General features: G+C 35.6%; 1 protein-coding gene across 6 annotated transcripts in view; it reads right to left on the reverse strand.

The window, feature by feature from the left end:
- KIF3A (kinesin family member 3A) overlaps positions 1-20,559 on the reverse strand; it is a 47,422-nt gene continuing 26,863 nt past the window's right edge. Inside the window, exons 10-18 of one of the 6 annotated variants that reach the window (XM_054487383.2) lie at positions 18,622-18,693; positions 13,183-13,339; positions 12,605-12,785; positions 12,278-12,388; positions 11,806-11,931; positions 10,333-10,386; positions 9,902-9,970; positions 8,857-8,981; positions 1-1,606 (exon numbers count right to left, since the gene is read on the reverse strand). In XM_054487383.2, the coding sequence (XP_054343358.1) occupies positions 1,525-1,606; positions 8,857-8,981; positions 9,902-9,970; positions 10,333-10,386; positions 11,806-11,931; positions 12,278-12,388; positions 12,605-12,785; positions 13,183-13,339; positions 18,622-18,693 (977 nt within the window). In that variant the 3' untranslated portion in view covers positions 1-1,524. Of the gene's footprint in view, positions 1,607-5,174; positions 5,681-6,286; positions 6,380-8,856; positions 8,982-9,901; positions 9,971-10,332; positions 10,387-11,805; positions 11,932-12,277; positions 12,389-12,604; positions 12,786-13,182; positions 13,340-16,152; positions 16,162-18,621; positions 18,694-20,559 lie in introns of those variants that run through there. The other 5 variants (XM_063665208.1, XM_054487384.2, XM_054487385.2 and 2 more) reach the window with 5 other exon arrangements.

Below are 20,559 nucleotides of genomic sequence, written 5' to 3' on the forward strand. Positions count from 1 at the left end.
CTGTAAAGGCCCAGGCTAACGGTGGTCTTCAATGATTTTTACTCTACCTTGTTTTAAAAATGGATTCAAAGTGATTTATTGGAAAAGATTAAGACAGAAAAAAACATTATTAGGACCAAAGCAGAAAGGGAGTAGGAGGAAATGATGATCCAGAGAAAAATAAGACTATAAGCAGGTCATCAGATATTACAGTCCTATCAGCGAAAGCACAGTGGAAAACGCATTATTTTACCTCACTCTTGTTATACATGCAGGGAGAAAACAGTCTGATATAATAATCTGGTACTTAGCTTTAAAAGAAATTTCTCTTGAGAGTCTTCACAAGATGACAGGATGGACAATGTCTTCAGCAGCATCCCGACAACATAGGCAGTAACAGACACGTTTGTAAGGGAGTGGCTCAGTGGTATCGCTTGATGAAACTGAATACCATAGCTCCAGAACTCAATTGGAGAAGAGGGGCAAAGGGGGCAAAGGCGGCACGATTTATTTTCTTGTACATGCCAGGGAAGGCCTTTAATTTTGTCTTCATGTTCTACACATAGGTTTAAGAGTTTTACATAAGCTGGAAGTGGGGGAGAGGAAGACCCGTGGAATGGCCAGAGGAGTTTCCGCCCCTACAAAAAATACATTTTAAAAAAGCCACTTGACGCCAGGTGCAGTGGCTCACGCCTGTAATCCCAGCGATTTGGGAAGCCAAGGCAGGCAGATCATGAGGTCAGAAGTTTGAAACCAGCCTGGCCAATATGGTGAAACACCATCTCTACTAAAAATACAAAAATTAGCCAAGCATGGTGGTGCGTCTGTAGTACCAGCTACTTGGCAGGCTGAGGCAGGAGAATCGCTTGAACTCGGGAGGCGGAGGTTGCAGTGAGCTGAGATTGCGCCACTGCACTCCAGCCTGGGCAACAGAGTGAGACTCTGTCTCAAAAAATAAAAAGTAAAAATAAAAAATTATCCAGGTGTGGGGGCATGCACCTGTAGTCCTAGTTACTCAGAGGCTGAGGCAGAAGGATTGCTTGAGCCCAGGAGTTCGAGGGGGCAGTGAGCTATGAACGCACCACTGCACTCAAGCCTGGGCAATAGAGCAAAACCCTGTCTTTAAAAACAAAGTCATTTGAGACACAAAATTACAGCTAGATAGAAGGTCTAGTGTTTTTATAGCACTGTAGAATGACTATAGTAAACAACAATATTTTCAAATAGCTAGAGAAGAAAATATTGAGTGTTCAAAAGGAAGTAATGTCTGAGAAGATGTGTATGCTAATTACCCTGATCTGATCATCATATATTGTATCAAAACATCACGATACATCTCATAATTATGTGTCAATTAAAAAATAAAAATTTCAGGCCAGGCGCGGTGGCTCATACCTGTAATCCTAGCACTTTGGGAGGCCGAGGCAGGTGGACCACCTGAGGTCAGGAGTTCAAGACCAGCCTGAACAACATGGTGAAATTCCATCTCTACTAAGAATACAAAATTAGCCGGACGTGGTGGTGCATGCCTGTAATCCCAGCTACTCAGGAGGCTGAGGCAGGAGAATTGCTTGAATCCAGGAGGTGGAGGTTGTAGTGAGCTAAGACTGTGCCATTGCACTCCAGCCTGGGAAACAAGAGCAAAACTCTGTCTCAAAAAATAAAATAAAATAAAATAAAATAAAATTTAATTTAATTTAAAAAAAAGTTTCTCCAAAGAATCAAACTAAATGTCCATCAATGACAGACTGGATGAAGAAAATGTGGTACATATACACCATGGAATATTATGCAGCCATAAAAAAGAATGAGATCATGTCTTTTGTGGGAACATGGATAGAGCTAGAGGATATTATCCTTAGCAAACTAACACAGGAACGGAAAATCAAATACCGCATGTTGTCACTTATAAGTGGGAGCCAAATGATAAGATCTTACGAACACGAAGAAGGAAACAACAGACACTGGAGTCTACCTGAGGGGAGAGGATGAGAGGAGGGAGAAGAGCAGAAAAGATAACTATTGGGTATTGGGCTTAATACCTGGGTGATGAAATAATCTGTACAACAAAACCCCATGACATGTGTTTACCTATGTAACAAACCTTCACATGTACTGCCAAACCTAAAAGTTTAAAGAAGTAAATAACATCTCTCCCAGATTTACTTCATGATTTCTGCTTAAAAGACCCACAACATTAAGCATTTCTGGGTGTGAAACTACACAGGCCTCTCTTAACCACAAATTGAGATGCCAAGCACAAAGAACCTGCTCATTAATATCAGGGTGGAAGTAAGCACAAAGATAGTTGAGAAAAGCAGCAGACCACTACTACAGGCATTAGGTAAAAGATTTTTATTCTTATTTAACCATGCTGCATGTATACATACAATATCAATATATACAACTTGAACAAATACAATTTATACATAAAATACAATGAAAGCATGGCTTTTGAAACTGATGAAACAAACTGTACAATTTGTAATTTTGGCCAGCATACAGTATTATAGTAATGCTACTGAAGTTATTCATTAAATTAGTCAGACTACAGTATAAGTTCAAAGGCACTAGAAACATCTATGTTTTCTTCTAGTATTTTTAAGAACAAAAAATAATTAAAAATAAAACAAATGTATACATCAGGAAATTGGGCAGACATTGGTGTACTTAAATGTAAACGCTACCCATTCCTTAATTCACAGCCCTGTAGGAAAGAAGACGACTTTCCTTAAGAGTTAAGGGGAAGGATATTAAAAACAGACTAAAAGGAAACAAACAAAACAAAAAACAACCAAAAACCATAATCATAGTTTTAAAAACATGTTACAGAGGAAGTAGCACCACCTCCTCCCCCAATACAACCTTAAATTTTTGCTGCAAAAAGACAAAAAAAAACAACTCCCTTTCTCCAGAAAGGAAATGAAATGGCTTATCAAATGGATTCTATTCATGGGGCAAACATGGAGATGCGACCCTCCCCTTGATTACTCATCTCATGCTTTATAAGAATCTAAACACAAATAGGAAACACTATGATCATTTTAACATCCTATTAGTATATGTAATTGTAAGGATTATTAAAGAAGATACTATAAACCAATAATTCTACCAATGCTCCTTTTAATAAATAAATATCACTTTTTAAATTAAAGGGAAAAGAGAATACCCATTCAATAACCTATTTATATATATGTGCCACTCATTTTAAATCTGCATATTTATTTCAAAAAATGAGCAAGTGTGTTCATCTATATTGTCTCACAAAATTAACACTGACCTTACAACATATTTCATTTGTGGACAAAGACACAGTAAATGTGAGGAAACTACAGAATTGCTATGACTGGAGCTAAATGAATAGCTCTGAAGTCAGTGTCCCATATTTGCATATAGATATTCAGACCAGGCTTGAGGCCAGGCATGGTGGCTCACACCTGTAATCCCAGCACTTTGGGAGGCTGAGACGGCAGATCACAAAGTCAGGTGAGACCAGCCTGGCCAACATGGTGAAACCCGGTCTCTACTAAAAAAAAAAATACAAAAATTAGCTGGGTGTGGTGGCGCAAACCTGTAATCCCAGCTACTCAAGAGGCTGAGGCAGGAGAATCCCTTGAACCCAGGAGGCGGAGATTGCAGTGAGCCGAGATCGCGCTACTGCACTCCAGCCTGGGCGACAGAGTGAGACTCCGTCTCAAAAAAAAAAAAAGATATTCAGGCCAGGCTTAAATATCAAATTTTGGTATTTCTGAGATGGATATTTAATGTCCATCTGGTATAATCAGTTTTAACATAATGCTTTTTTTAAAAAACTGCTATAGTAGGCGGGGTGTGGTGGCTCAGGCCTATAATCACGCCTGTAATCCCAGCACTTCGGGAGCCTGAGGCGGGTGGATCACTTAAGCTCTAGGAGTTCAAGACCGGCCCAGGCAACATGGCAAAACCCCATGTCTACAAAAAAATACAAAAATTAGCCAAGCATGATGGCATACAGCTGTAGTTCCAGCAACTCAGGAGGCTGAAGAGGCAGAGGTTGCAGTGAGCCGAGATCGTCCCACTGCACTCCAGCCTAGGTAATAGAGCCAGACTCTGTCTCCAAACAAAAAACAAACACCCCTGCTATAGTAGCCTGCTTTTAGAACTTCTCAATTGACTTTTTATAGATTGGCTTTTTATTTTGACTTTTTATAGATTTATTTTTATTATCATGGTAGGGTGGGATAGAAAAAATATCTAACATAAAACATACTGGCTTAAATTTCCATGTTTTAAAGCTTGATTTAAAAGCTACTCCTTTCCTATTAACTGAATTGTTGAAGGCTAGAAACATGAACTTTTAAAAAGAAGCATTTTTTTTCAACTGGTAAAATTAAGATTTCTTTAGAGTAATTACTAACAGAGTTAAATGCGTATCATCAAAAACATTTTATAATTACCAAAATATTCTGATCACATAAAGCTTTTACAAGACCCATATTTACCTCAACTCTTCACAGTATCTAAACAATGCCCCACAGAGTTAAGTAATAAATTTCTAGCTATCTTACATACCACAAACAAATGCAGCCAGTGAAATGCAATTCTAATCACCTAGAAAATGGTCACCACGCACAGGACATTCAGTATTCCAATTACAGAATGGACTTTAAATTTATGGATACATTTTTATCGCCACCTCACCAGTACTCTACCTTCACTCACCCCTACTCTATACACAGCTTTGTCATTTAAACTAGGATTTAACAAAACTTATTAAAATAATATTAATTTAATAAATGCTAACTTATAAAGTCTCAAAATATTTTCAACCAATGTGTTTCAGGGCTGATTACATAATTTTGAAAACCACAAAACATATATTAAGTGGTTTAGGAGTAGCATAACTTTATTTTTATTTTATTTTTATTTTTTGAGGTGGAGTCTCACCTTGTCACCCAGGCTGGAGTGCAGTGATGCCATCTCAGCTCACTGCAACCTCCGCCTCCCAGGTTCAAGCGATTCTCCTGCCTCAGCCTCCCAAGTAGTTGGGATTACAGGCGTGCGCCACCACACCCAGCTTATTATTGTATTTGTACTAGAGACAGGGTTTCACCATGTTAGCCAGGCTGGTCTCAAACTCCTGACATCAAGTGATCCACCTGCCTCGGCCTCCCAAAGTGCTGGGATTACAGGCGTGAGCCACCATGCCCGGCCAGGAGTAGCATAACTTTAAAAAAATAAAATAAAAATTTCATAGGCAGCTAACAACAGAAAAAAATAATTATCTCTATTACAACTTACTTTACTATGAAATCAACATAGTTTTTATTTGTAGAGGAATATGGTCTAACTGGATTACCCAAGAGAAGAAATTCAGAAAATAATATTTTATTTTTAAAACAGAAAAACAAAATAAAAAGTGTTTTAAAGGCAAAGTATTTAAAAGACATTTTTCTTGCTTAGCTGTATTTTCTGGAAAATGGAGACTCTTCTTAACTGGGAGACATAAAGTAATTCCCACCAAAATTTAGAACTCGAAGAAAAGCATCCATAAGTTACACTTCAGAGTGAATTTTTAAAAATATACATGCAGGCAAAGATAACTGACCAGTATTTAGCTTCTTACTTTTCCGCAACAGTAGATCCTTTATATTTACGTACAATTCAATGTTTCAAGAGAATATGAAACCAGAACTTAAGGTGTATTTGATTTGAACTCAAACTGGCAAAAAAAAGGTTAGGAAAGGTTCAGATGAAACATTTTCAACTTGTTAAAAAACATGTATACTCGCAAAGATTGTTAAATTATAAAATTTTCTACAGAACATTCATAAGATCAGTCATCTCATACTTAAAATGCAACAAATGTTAGACAATTAGAATGTGTTTAAACAGGCTGGGTGGGTGTTAGGACGGAATCATTCCTTGGACGTACAGTCCAAACATTCATATATAACAGCGCAACATAGGACAATCTGATCTGCTTCTATGTGCAAAACAGGACACAGTTTTTTTTTTCTATTTTGAAATTCTAGTTACCTAAATGTACAGTAGTTGGATAAATAGCTAATTGATTTACACATACATCTAAACTGTAACTCTCTATAGTATGAACTGCTCCAACTTCCCTGCACAGTACAATTGAAGAGTAGTAGTACAACAATTTGAACAATCACCAGTTGTACAATTTTAATGTTATATTAATATATGTAGACTAAAAGTTCTTAAGCAAATTATTATTTCCAGTCTTATTCATTGATCTACAGCTTCCATTAATTGAAATTATAGAGAAGTCTTCACTGTTTTAATTAAAGATTTTGTCCAGGCATGAGAATATCACTAATTTTTATTGTGACTTTAAGTCTGTAACATTTACTGCAGTAAAGAGTCAATTACAGTTTCAGGCTTTGCAGAACGCTTTCTGTTTGGAGAAGAAAAAAAGCAAGCATGAATGCTTTCCTAAAAGACTGAAATGCAAACATTTAACATTATATAGAAACTATGGGGTGGCCTGTATAGTCTGGAAACAAGCCAAAATTTGACGTTTGACCATGGTAAGTGTTCAATTAATGCTCGCCTTTTCAGGCTACGGGAAGCTGACTTAGAGTAAATGCAAGAGGATGGCAGCCCACCCCATTATGTCAGATAGTGAGGGACAGGACAGGTGATAATTTCCAAGACTGGACTAGGTCATGTGGCCAGGCCAAGTGAGCTGCATGCTTGCCAGATTTGAACTCCCTGATTATTTCTTCTGAGGTACTCAAAAGGTGCAAGTGGATTCAGAGGAAATCAGAAACAAATCATCTCAGGCAACACCTCACAGATACATATGTAGGGACTTATGGAAATGCTACATTAATGTATTATATTTATTGCAATTTTGCCTAGCCCATCTAACTATGTGTTTCTAATGAGGAACATCACATTGAACATATCATATAATGTAATATAACATCAATAAACCATTTAATGCATGTATTTGTCCATGTTTATGGCTATCATTTTCTTAGGGTTTCCATGGTTATAGCAGGCCAATTCTAGTATACAGAGATGGTGAGTTTGGCTCATATAATGTTGGGCCACACGATTTTTTTAATGTTAAACTAAAAAAAGATGTATCTTAAAATGGATGTTCTGGAAAATGTATTCAAATATCATATTATTTATTTGTTTGCTTTAGGGTCCATATAGTTAAAAAAAAAAAAAAAGTAAAATTGAGAGATCTCAAGTAAATAATTCGAATTTCTGGCTTTTCCTTAGAAAAGAGAAGATCCAGGCCAGGCACGGTAGCTCACGCCTGTAATCATAACACTCTGGGAGGCTGAGGTGGGCAGATCACCTAAAGTCAGGGGTTCGAGACCAGCCTGGCCAACATGGCAAAACCCCATCTCTAGTAAAAATACTAAAATTAACTGGGCATGGTGGCAGGTGCCAGTAATCCCAGCTACTCGGGGCACTCCAGCCTGGGCAACAGAGTGAGACTCCATCTCAAAAAAAAGAAAAGAAAAGAAAAGAGAAGATCCAGAAACAATGAGCCCTCTATTTCCCTAGATAACTAGGAAGAGAATAGCAGCCACTCACTTTAGACAGGACTGTTCACCACTGACAATTTTTCTCCTACGCTGGGGACAAATGTCTTACCATTTATCATCACACTTGCAATGTCATTTTATTAAAAATGGAAAAAAAGATACATCTAAAGGGACTCGTGTTTCTTAGAACTGATTTGCTTCACTATAATATGCTTGGCATGTGGTGGTATAGGAAAGTTTTTAACCCCTCACCTAAATGCTAAAGAATGTAAAAATTTGTACATTTTTAATATTCAACTGTTTGCCCAACCCTGAGTTCAACCATCCCAAATTTATAAGTGTTAAGTCATGTCTATGAGATTATCTAACACAAAAATATCAAAACCATACAACTTCACCCCACATGTAACTTGAAAGTCCATGCACTCAAAGTAGGGAAAAAAGCAGCTTATTATTTCCTACATTTCAGGAGCCCTAGAGTCTTAAAATCAGCTTAAATAAACTGAACAGTCCTTGATATAGGAAAGGGAAAGGAAAAAAAATAAGCTCCAGCCCAGGACTCCCATATCCCGATTTCCCTGAGCTTATGTGATGATACATGCAGACTACCCAACAGTCAAAACCAGTGCCCAAAGGAGAGGGGGAAATATCCAAGGAAGTTCTCCTTAGCTGGTGACTGAGGAAACCAAGGTTCTTGGGGCACCTGACAGAAAAACTAACCAGCTGAATACAATACCTTGGGAGACCAAACAAGCAAATTAATTAGCATTTCATAAGAAGAATTAGTCTAAGAATTAAGGAATTAAACCCATTATACATTTGGAAATAACAGAGTGAATTAAAAATAAATTGTATTACTCAGGAGCCTAAGAAGCTGGAAGACCTTAATTCTTTGGCCAGATTTTATTTACTCAAATTCTAATACACAAGGAATTTGATTTTTTCTTTTTTTGAGACCAAGTCTTGCTCTGTCACCCAGGCTGAAGTTCAGTGGCATGATCTCGGCTAACTGCAACCTCCGGCTCCTGGGTTCAAGCGATTCTGATGCCTCAGCCTCCCCAGTAGCTGGGATTACAGGCATGCGCCACCATGCCTGGTTAACTTTTGTATTTTTAGTAGAGACAGCGTTTCACTATGTTAGCCAGGCTGGTCTCAAACTCCTGACCTCAATGATCCACCTGCCTCAGCCTCCCAAAATGCTGGGATTACAGGCATGAGCCACTGCACCCAGCCAGGAATTTGATTTTTAATAAATCAGCCAAAATATGTATCATGTTTTAACTAAATAAATTTTAACTTCCTGTACATGTATCTAATTAGAATACCTCAATGCCTTCATTTTACCAGATTCAAGGACAGTCCTTACCTTCTCCCTGTCTTTGGCCTTGCTTTCCCCTTTGAAGTTCGTGGTCTTTCTAGTTTCATCAAAGACTGACGCAGACTCTCCTCAGTATAGGCAAGATACACGTGAGAAAGGTCCACCTCAAAGGGCTAAGTAAAAGAAACAAACACAAAGCACTCTTAAGGAAAAGAGTTAAGCCAGATTTGGGGGAAGATTTAAAATACTGAATAAACTCCTTGATCAAACCCGCAGAAGCTAAAACCAAAGAAATGTCTAATGACATCATCTTCTAATCCCAGTATCTAAACGTACTCAATAAAGGTTGGTGAGTAAGAAGCCCTGACACACTATAAATTTCCGTGGACATAAAGAAAAACTGTTGCTGTTTTTCTTAAAGCTGCCCCCTCTTCTTCTTCTTCTTTTTTTTTTTTTTTGAGACGGAGTCTCACTCTGTCACCCAGGCTGGAGTGCAGTAGCGCAATCTCGGCTCACTGCAAGCTCCACCTCCCGGGTTCACGCCATTCTCCTGCCTCAGCCTCCCGAGTAGCTGGGACTACAGGCGCCCACCACCATGCCCGGCTAATTTTTTTTGTATTTTTTTAGTAGAGACAGGGTTTCAGCATGTTAGCCAGGATGGTCTCGATCTCCTGACCTTGTGATCCACCCGCCTCGGCCTCCCAAAGTGCTGGGATTACAGGCGTGAGCCACCACGCCCGGCCTGCTCCCTCTTCTTCTTGACCTAGGACTAGAACTAGCTTTGAAGAGAAAGAAAGACACATTCTAGTCTCTACCCATAATCCTACGACCCAGAGTGGTAGTGAAAAGAGGACTCCAAAGAGTGACTCCATGCCCCTCTTGTGGTGGGAATAAGCCTGACAATCAAGACTGATGGTAAGTAGAACTGTCCTCCTCATCACCCCGTCCTAGAGCCTTTATTCCCAAAAGATCAGCCCATTTTTCAGCAGAGCTGATTAACAGATATCAGGTTGATAATACAATTTAATGACTCATATTCCTATAAAGAAACAACTGTAGTTTTGTGTGTTTTTTTTTTTTTAAGTACTCTTACATCTTTCTCCTTTTTATCAGGTACTGGGGTTTGCTTCCTCATGTTATTTCCTGTATAGGCAACACATTTCTCAAAAAAAGAAAAGGGAGAGAGAGAGAAATGTCTTAATTAGTAATCAATACTGTGAGTTAGGCAAATAACTGAGAAATCCTAATATTACACTAGTAAAACATGATTTGAATGCTAGAGCAGAAAGGGCCCCAGAGGTCACTTAGTCCCACATAGCCCCTAACTCTGACCATTTCCACCCAGACCATGATCTGTATGTTACAATTAATTACATGGAATTAGAAAAATATTTTATCTGCCCTACTGGATTCTCATCTGATTCATCCACTGGACCACGTTCCTCCCCACTGTAGCCGGCACGATTTCTAGACCATAGGAAGTACTCTTTAAGTATTATGTGAAAGAATGAAGGTAATACTCACTAGCTGCCATTCTCCTATGTCTTCATTCCAATGGACATAGTTTTCAATCATTTCCTTTTAAAAGGGTGAAAGATAGCCTATTTTTAATATTTAATAACATCTAAAATATTGAAGTCATAAAACTAAAATCTTAATAACATTGAGTAATAAAAGTCTCAAAACATTATATACTGATTTAACCTTTTCATAAATTCTAAAATATATATTTCTTAGGAATGCATGTAGATGCAATAAAACTAAATGAAAATGAAAAAACAACAGAATGAGAAACTTGGGAATCAAGATAATGATTACCTCGGGTTGGAAGAGGCAAAGGAATGAAATAAGGGAAGGGGAAACTGGTTAGAAGTAGTTATTATCAGGGTCCTAGATATTGTTTTGGGTGATGAGTTCATTACAAAATAACTAAATAAAAGCAGGCCATCCAAGGACCAATAAGGAGAATGTACCATGAACCTAGGACTAATTCCATGTACCTGAGGTCCAAAAAAAAAAAAAAAAAAAAAAATACTAAGACTTATTTTCAGACAAATTTCTTAAAACTGTATTGAGATTCAAAACAGATTTTTTAAAAATTGGCCAGGCATGGTGGTTCACGCCTGTAATGCCAGCATTTTGGGAGGCCAAAACGGGCAGATCAACCTGAGCTCAGGAATTCAAGACCAGCCTGGCCAACATGGCTAAACCCCATCTCTACTAAATATATAAAAATTAGCTGGGTGTAATGGTGCACGCCTGTAATCCCAGCTACTCGGGAGGCAGAGGCATGAGAATCACTTGAACCTGGGAGGTGAAGGTTGCAGGGAGCCGAGATTGCACCACTGCACTCCAGCCTGGGCAACAGAGCGACTCTGTCTCCCTGACAAAAAAAAAAAAAAAAAAAAATCATAATGTTAAAGTTTACCAAAATGCACTAGAAAGACAAATTTTGGATTAAAAAAAAATAGAGGCTGAGATTTTAAAATTATACTAGTACTAAGAATTAGCATCCATCTGGAGATGAATGATGGTACAGGTTGCACAACAATGTGAATGTCCTAAATGCCATTGAACTGCCCACTTAAAATAGCTAAGATGGTAAATTTCATGTTATCTATATTTTACCATATACACACACACACAAAGAATCAGCACCCACAGCAGGGAGAAAAAGGCAGCACAGGGGTTCCATTTATTCTACTTGTACGATAATGGGTGCTGAATGAAGGAATGGGACCTACACCTTGATTCTGATCACATATACATGAATCTGAGTTCATCTAAAAGGCTAAAAAATTCTCATTGAGATCCTTAGATACTCAGAGATTATGTATTAAGAAAAGTTAACAACTAAAGTGAAAAGTGATGGCATTTGTTCAAAAAATTGTACATTCAATAACTGAAGTATTAAGTATTTATCATCAGTTAAATTAGAAATCTTTGTTCCTTAATCCCAGTCAAGCGACTATCTCAGTCAGAGAACTTCCTTTTTACCTGATAATCCCGAGGTATAAAGTTATCAATAATGAGCATCTGAAGTCGAAGCTCCCGGCTAAGTTGCCGAATGTTCTCCAGTAGGCCTTCAATTTCCCTCTGATGTTCTTGTTGGAGATCAGCCATCTACCAGAAAATCCATAAAAATATTATGAACAAACAAGACTTTAACTACAAAACAGCACCATCTCACATAGGATGCTTGTCTAAGAGACCCTGTGAGAGCTTACCTAGTTCTTTTATAAAAATGATAAACAGTGTGACACTATCAGCATCTATTCTACACTATTTGTTAAGGTTGAAAAGAAACAATTTAGCTTAATAGATAAAATTAAAAATTGCACATAAAGAAATATTTTATTTCTTTTAAATTATAAGCTCACATTATGATTATTTATAAATTCTTAATCAAAGAACTCCTTTTTTAAAAAATCCAGAACTGCATTAGCAGGTAACTTCTAAGAGAACCAACCTCTGACTTTGCAGCCATCAGCATAGTCCAAACTTTCTTTAACTTCTTGGTCTTTCCCTGTGCTTCCTCTTGCAAACTGGTATATTTTTCTTCAATATCCAAGCGTTCTTGCTATGACAAAAATCAGTAAACTTCAGAATAATTTTCTTTGTAAAATCAAACATCTAATTCTTTAACAAATGACATAAATGTTTAGCAACTCTGATCTTCAAAGCAATCCATAAATATGCTTTAAAATTTCAATACGATTATAGATATTTAGCTTTCCACTAGAAAAGTTAAATCTCTCTGGCAAAATACCAAACTAAAAACAGAAAGTCACACTACCTCTTTTTCCTCAAGTTCTCTGCGAAGTTGCTCTGCTCTTTTCCTCCTTTCTTCCAGTTCCATGTTAGATTCTTCAAGAAGTTTCTCTTGTTCCTCAGCTTTGGCCAACAAATCAACCCCACCAACAATTACCTTCTTTTCCAGGGCAGATAATTTTTCCAGCAAAGACTGATGCTCTTGTCTGTTGATTAGAATGAGAATACTCTATATTCACTGATGATCTATTATTCTACTAGTATCACTTCCCAAAATTTAAAATTTGGATATACAATTTCAAAATAGCAATATAATTATGTAACATCTCTACCAAATTATACCACTGTGTAGTATCGATTTCTAATTTAATTTATAACTCATTCTAATTCATTGATATGTTTTCTTATCACACAGAAATAAAATAACCAAAACAGATCTAGTTTTTAGAAATACACTATATACAATGGATCCTTCTATCCAAAAATAGCTACACTGGAGACAAAAATCAAGCTTTTAATTACTATTCAATTTTCCTATTTTACATATCTTATGAAAAAAGAGAAATTTAAATCATGAATTCATCTCAATTCAATAATACTCACTGGGCTTTAAGAAGATCTTTTTCCCGTTTCTCTAATTCAGCTCTAGCCTTGTTTCTTTCTTCTTCTTCCATGTCGAGCTTTGTTTCAAGTGCTTTTCTCTCCTCATCAATTTTTGCTTGCATTTCAATCATCTTGTCTGGGGAGACTTTCTTTTTTCCTATTTGAATCATTTAATTGCAACAATCACTAAAATGAGTCAATGTTTCAGACTTATATAAATTACCTCCTTCAATATAGAAATGCCTACACTCCTCAATAATACAAAACCAATTATCAATATTTTAAGGAAATCAAACCAATATCATGCATTTCCATTATGCTCCTAGAACTTTATAACTCATTGCTAAATTCAAACTGTTGTCCAATTGTACAATGATAACTAAGAACAAAAGTGAAAGAGAAGCAAAATAGATGAGCTAAATAATAGGAAAAGAAAGATTAACAGGAAAGCCAAATTAAAAAAAAATATGTCCGCAAATAACAAATATAGGTTAAAAAAAAGCAACATGATTCTTCAGTTACTTTTTCCTGATAACCAAGTATAAAATCAAGCGACTCCTTAAAATATCTTCCCCAAGTTCACATAAAACAAGCGAATAAAAGTCATATATAGGTATAAAATGCACAGATAAAAATATCAGGCAGAATTTACATCAAGTAGTTTTAATATATTTTTCAGAGTTTTTCTAAAATTTTTGTTTAATAACATTAAAGTATTTTATTTCACAGCATACTTTTAAAGGAAAAAATTCTATACTATGTAATTATGTAACAGTTACATACACAGTAATTAACCAAGCATTTCACAGTTGCTGAGCTATCAAGATATATCATCGTACACTAAAGGAACAACTAAAATAGCTTGTTATTATGTCAAACTCAGGACCCGAAGGCTCCCTAAGTCAGAGTAAACATGCCAAGTGTCAAATATAAGTAGAAATACTACCAAATAATAAAGCTGGACTATGGCTTCCAATTATTTTTGCTAATAATGTCTAATAAAGTATTTTACATACATTTAATAGGTGCTCAAAGAAAGTTTATTAATGAATTTCAAAATCACAAAATCCAAATGAAAAAGAGAAAATAAAACTAGCTTATTAAACTGGTGATGAAACTGAACCAAAGACAATTCATTTCTGGTCATACAGTTTCTTAGAAACATACATTCCTTCAGAAAACCAATAACACTTTTCATAGAATTGGTCTGAGGCTCTCCTAGAACCTTTCTGTCATTCTTAACTTCCTTCCCAAAGAACTACAGAAGAAGAGTGTAAATCATAAGAGTGTATAAATTGTTAATGTCTCCACCCAAAAGCTAACCCCCCACCACCTAACAAGGAAAAAGAACTGAAAAATAATTATGATGGAGATACATAACTGAGTATATTTTTTCAGGAACTGTGAAATGAAGAATCATTAATAGGCTTTAACTCTTTATGACAAAATTATGTAAAAAACTCTAGGGTTTAAAATACATTATTTGTATAGAACTGTAAGTCCAAAGCAAACCTAAGGCACAAGACAAATGAAATAAAAGAGTAAATAAAAGCACTGATCCAAATTCATGCTTTGGTGTGGTGTGATTCATTGCATTCCAAAAGTCAGGATGTAGACTGATTCTATTTACTGGCTTGTTTGGCACAGTCATCTGTATTGAATCTTTTGAATTAGCTGTTAAAAAAAAACTTTAAAATAATTTAACTACTATTCCCAAACTACTTCCCATCAGTTATACTATGTCTTAGAAATTGGAAGGAGAAAAGTATCAGTTCAGGTATATAGTAAGTATACGCATTTAAAAAAGTGTAACTTCCTTTCCACCTCAGAATTATAAATATTTAAAGACAAAATGGGACATATGTTAAGACAAAAATAATAAATGCATGAGGACACTGATGCTGACAGTATAGAGGAAATGATCTAATCAACATATGAACAGTAGTATGTACAGGCTTCAAGGGTTCTAATTGTTTTAATAGTTAAAAACAGTTTCAAAACCCATTAAGAAGCAGTGAAAGATTTTTTTAATAAAAAGATTTTACATGTAGAAATACAAAGACACATAACTGTTCATGAATTAATGCATTACATTAGTAATTTAAAACCATTCAGGTATGTTTCCAAACTGATATTTTAGCAGCAAAAATCTTATTGTGGTCTTGTAACACTTTCATGAAGACAATCAAAGATATATAGCCAGGGTTAGTTTCAAAAGCCTAATATTTAAGTAACATATTACTTTAGCCAGAATCACTCTGATAAATCATTATATTTCTCCACAAATAATATTTCAAGCTAAATGTGAATATGTGCTAACTCTCCTGAGCAGGTATTTAAAAATGTGACATCAGTAAAAGTCACTTTTACATGTATTTTTTAAAGGACTTTTTTTTTAAAAAAACCTTCTTAAACCAATCAAACAAAAAAGAAATCTATTTCTAACAATGCATGATAAAATTCAGCACAAAATTTCAGGCAAATAAATATTTTTAAAAGTTAATGCCATAAACAGTATGTAATTAAACCAGACATAAGTAGCAACATTTTTTTATTGCCCTTTGCCATGTGCTCTAACCAATATTGTGAAGGTGAACTGGCCAGGGTAAGCTAAAGGGGAAGAACTTCAGGGCAGTCCTAATTGAATTAATTTCATTTTTATTACATAAGCAACCACGGCATAACCAGGCATTTGATTCTTGGCTTTAAGAAAAAAGGAGAAAAATGTTTGAATGTGAAATAATTTACACTTTTATTTCCAAACTTTGGCTTAATGAGTCTTTAAGAATTTAGGGAAAAAAATGAAGTTCTTTTTAAAAGCTAAAGTTGAAAGATTGTTAAAAATACAAAAGATAAGATACTTACCTGGTAAAAAACTACTAAATTTTTAAAATTTAATGTATTTAAATAACATAGTTCTTTACAGGATAAATAATTGTATCATGTGGAGTGCAAATCAATCACACCAACCTGCTTGATCTTGCAATAAGAAGTAGTAAGCAAATCGCAGACAGGAAGCAATACGCACAGAGATGAGGAGGAAAAAAAGGAAAACATTACTTCTCTTGTGAAACAAAGAAAAATACATAATAGCATTCATTTAAGTGTAGAAGTAAAAATCAAACCGTTATCAAAACTGAAATAGAGCCCATGTAAAAAGAAAGCATATTCAACACAATGAGAGATGTCATTTAAGCAAGAATATTAAAGTTAACTTAGTCTTAGATTATAACTCAAGTCAATCTCAAGATCTCACACTGATTCCCCAAGTCCTGCAAAGGTCACAGTTCAACACCATGTGGTTATGCTAACAGAAGACATGGAATTAGGAACCTGCTAAGATCTGGGAAGTAATCTAAAAGGGCAAAACAGAAAGTTAAGGCAATTTTAACAACTAGTACTTTTAAAGTGACAAAATTCACACTGTCCATATAAAAAATGTCCCAATTCAATATTTCTTTTAGTATATGGATCTATTATAGGCATGCTTCACTTTAAGAAAATCTAACACAAAAACCTGAACCAATCAAACAGATAAATTAGATTACAGTAATTTCCACTGATTATTTGATTAACAGAAAGGTCTAATGAAGAATTTTTAAAGACTCAAATTCTCCCAATACATCCGATTTCCCAACCGGATTAAGGGCTTTTTATTTTATTTTATTTTATTTTCAGAAAATAAAATTATTACATAAAATGAAGTATAGCTGTACAGTAACAAACTTACATTCCTTCTATTAGTAGATTTTTAAGGGTAATTATAAACAATGATTCTACAGGAGTCACTGCCATTAATGACTCAAGCAAGAAACACCTTTTAAAAAGGCCATTCAGATACTTAAAAGGGAGGGTACACACAGCAACCACATGCTAGGACAACCATCTCTCCACTTCACCAACACGCCCACATTACAACAAAAAAATTATGCGCTAGGTATGCAAATAGGAATTAAAACTTCTTGAATTGAACAAAGTACAACTCATTTCATAACATACTTTCATATAACTACTCTTTAAGAATTAAGTTTTAAAACAGAAAACTAAATTGCAACGCCTCCCACTCAAATATTTTCTCATATTTCACAGTTTATTATACAAAGTAATACCTCTATGTGGTTTCTAATGCAATTCCAACTATTTTACAAATTATCCTTTGAAATGAATTGTTTTGGTAACTTGCCTACAAATTGTCAATAGAGAAAGAGATTTCTAATATTCTTGGAATTCTTCTTCTAGAAAGCTAAAAGCACAAGAACAATAAGCAATTATTTTTGTCATTAGTTTTGAAAGGGTAAGTATATAGATAATGCTTTAAAAGACAGTAAGCTGCAGGCTGGTACAAGAAAGCAACACTACTCCCCTTTCTTCTGAAAATAAAATATAAATAAATTAAAGTAAATAACACTTTTCAATTTAATTAAATTAGGTTTTAACAAAAGCCTTTAAGTTTGAAATAAGTCTAGATGGATCCTGCATAAAATTCACATGATTCTGCATTCTCTAATCATAACTTAGAAAATTTCTTAAAATCAGCCGGACACAGTGGCTCACGCCTATAATCCCAGCACTTTGGGAGGCCGAGGCGGGCGGATCATGAGGTCAGGAGATTGAGACCATCCTGGCTAACACGGTGAAACCCCGTCTCTACTAAAAATACAAAAATTAGCCAGGAGTGGTGGCGGGCACCTGTAGTCCTAGCTACTCTGGAGGCTGAGGCAGGAGAATGGCGTGAACCTGGGAGGCGGAGCTTGCAGTGAGCCAAGACTGCGCCACTGCACTCCAGCCTAGGCAACAGAGCAAGACTCCGTCTCAAAAAAAAAAAAAAAAGAAAAAAGAAATTTTCTTAAAATCTATCAGGTAATTCAGAAATATGGATAAATGTCCATTTGAAATAAAACACTATTCAATTCATCTTTACTTGCTTCAAGCTTTATGTTTTTCTTTATTTGGGAGCCTTTAATCTTAAGCTACCACTAAGAATAGGACACCAAAGTGTAAAAAACTTGTAATTGTACGACATGTTATAATGGGCACTGGTGTACTTCAAATATAATTTGTACTTTTAGAAATACAAGATTTGATGTTACGTGTCCCTTATTCTGAGCAGGATTAGAAATGTGTCATGAAACCTAAAAAATAAGCATAAGAATTATTCTTTTATACAGCTTACTAGCTCTCTTTACATTATCTCAATTGCAAAAGCATGAATCTCTCTTCCATTGTCTCAAACATAAGCTAAAGCCTATGTTTTAACAATTATGATTAACTGGAAGCAATGAAAGGGGGTGGAGGAATCATCACATGCTTTGTTCTACTGAGGAAGCCAACATGTATTCTTTAGGTAATGACAGGGAGTGGTGCAGCATTGCTCAAATGAAGCCCATGGGTTATGGAAAAGCCAAAGCTCTGTTAGAGAATGTAAGAGCTACCACTCACTAGGCAAGAACTTATCCAGAGGTTTCTCTATGACAGAACATGTGGAGTCTGAACTACTGCTGCTGCTACTGCCTGGAAAACAAAGAAGTGAGCCCAACGGGAACCAAAGAAAGAGGAAACAAGAAAATGAACACACACACACAGAGAAAAATTCAGTTTTCAGAGAAAAAAATTTTAAAGGACAATCAAGCTTTGTATTAAAGAACCAAAATTTACTTTCCTAAAAACCAGTCTTGGTAGTTTATCCAATATTCTCTACTTTACAAAGCCATACAGAGGAATTAGAAAGTGTACTGCTTTAAGCAACTACTGTGGGCAGATCCTACTGGTCACCTAAAGCCTAATCATTCAAAGGGTTGAAATGACAAGAATAAAAAATAAAGAAGTCATTTGGTGAGATTTTAGTCTACTGAAACTATTTAGGTTGACAAGTTAAAGGAATGGAGTTTTAAAACTCAGAGTCATACACAATAAATATTATAGGAGTGATAAATTACCCTTCATAATAGGCTGGTCTATCTCCACTTTCAGTCTCTCCCTCCCCCAAAATATCAAACTATCAAATATGTTTAAGGTTTGATAGCAAAACTTTCAAAAGGCTCACTGAAAATTTTTAAATTTCTAAGCCTGGAAGGAAGATACATTATTGTTAAATATTTTAACATATTAAACACTGGCATTTTTCTATTTAAAATTTTATTTTTAACAAATCTGTTATCAGCTTTAGCTTTGAAAATAATAATCTACTCTGTGAAAAACTAGGTGTGAACAAAAAAAAATTTCTCTAAATCAGGCAAACATTTTCTGCAAAAGGACAGATAAATGTTTGAGACTTTGCAGGCCATACGGCTTCATGTGAAAGCAGCCATAGAGCATATGTAAATAAATGAGCATGGCTGTTTTAATAAAATTTTATTTACAAAAACAGGTGGTGAGCTGGATTTAGCCAGCAGACATTTTGCCAATTTTTGCTATAAATCATTATTTTTCTGTCTTTTGAAGTTACAAAATCTTTATAGTTTTTAAATTTGGGACTCCTAATCAAGCAGTGATGGGTTTATTTTCAGCACAATCATTTTAATAAGACAAACAAAATATGCACCAGCTTGAAAACAATGACCACATTAATGGAAGAGAGTTCTGAAATAAATATTTATGGTAAAGAGGTTTGAAATTTAGGCCATTATAATATGTCCATTTCATTTGCATATTATCTATATTCTTATCATAATAAACAGTCTTAATTCACACGTGGCAACAAATCCCCCACAACAGGGTGAGAATGAGAATACATTTTATAAAGAAAAAGAACTAAATTTAAAAATGGAATTCCTCATACAAATTTACTATTTAAAAATTCAATGACTTTTAAAGACTAATCTTGTTTGTGGAAAAACTCCACATTATCCTAATTTCCTTAAAATACTTAGGTTCCAGCCAGGCATGGTGGCTCACGCCTGTAGTCCCAGCACTTCGGGAGGCCAAAGCAGATGGATCATGAGGTCAGGAGATCAAGACCAGCCTGGCTAACACGGTGAAACCCCGTCTCTACTAAAAATACAAAAAATTAGCCGGGTGAGGTGGCATTCGCCTATAGTCCCAGCTACTCGGGAGGCTGAGGCAGGAGAATCGCTTCAACCCGGGAGGTGGAGGTTGCAGTGAGCCGAGATCGCGCCACTGCACTCCAGTCTGGGCGACAGAATGAGACTCCATCTCAAAACAAACAAACAAACAAAAAAACTTAGGTTCCTAACACAGATGTAAGTCCCTACATAAAATTAAAACCTACAGGAAATTTTAAAATGGCATACCCACTATTATAGAGCCTTACAATTCTAAATTCTAAAAAAAAGAACATATATTCAAAGTCAGCGATAAACGGATCAATACAGGAGAAAAAATGCAAAGTTAACCAGGTAAATGGCATACATCTTCTGT

The sequence above is a fragment of the Pongo pygmaeus genome, chromosome 4 (genome assembly GCF_028885625.2).
Source record: "Pongo pygmaeus isolate AG05252 chromosome 4, NHGRI_mPonPyg2-v2.0_pri, whole genome shotgun sequence".
Lineage (NCBI taxonomy): Eukaryota > Metazoa > Chordata > Mammalia > Primates > Hominidae > Pongo > Pongo pygmaeus.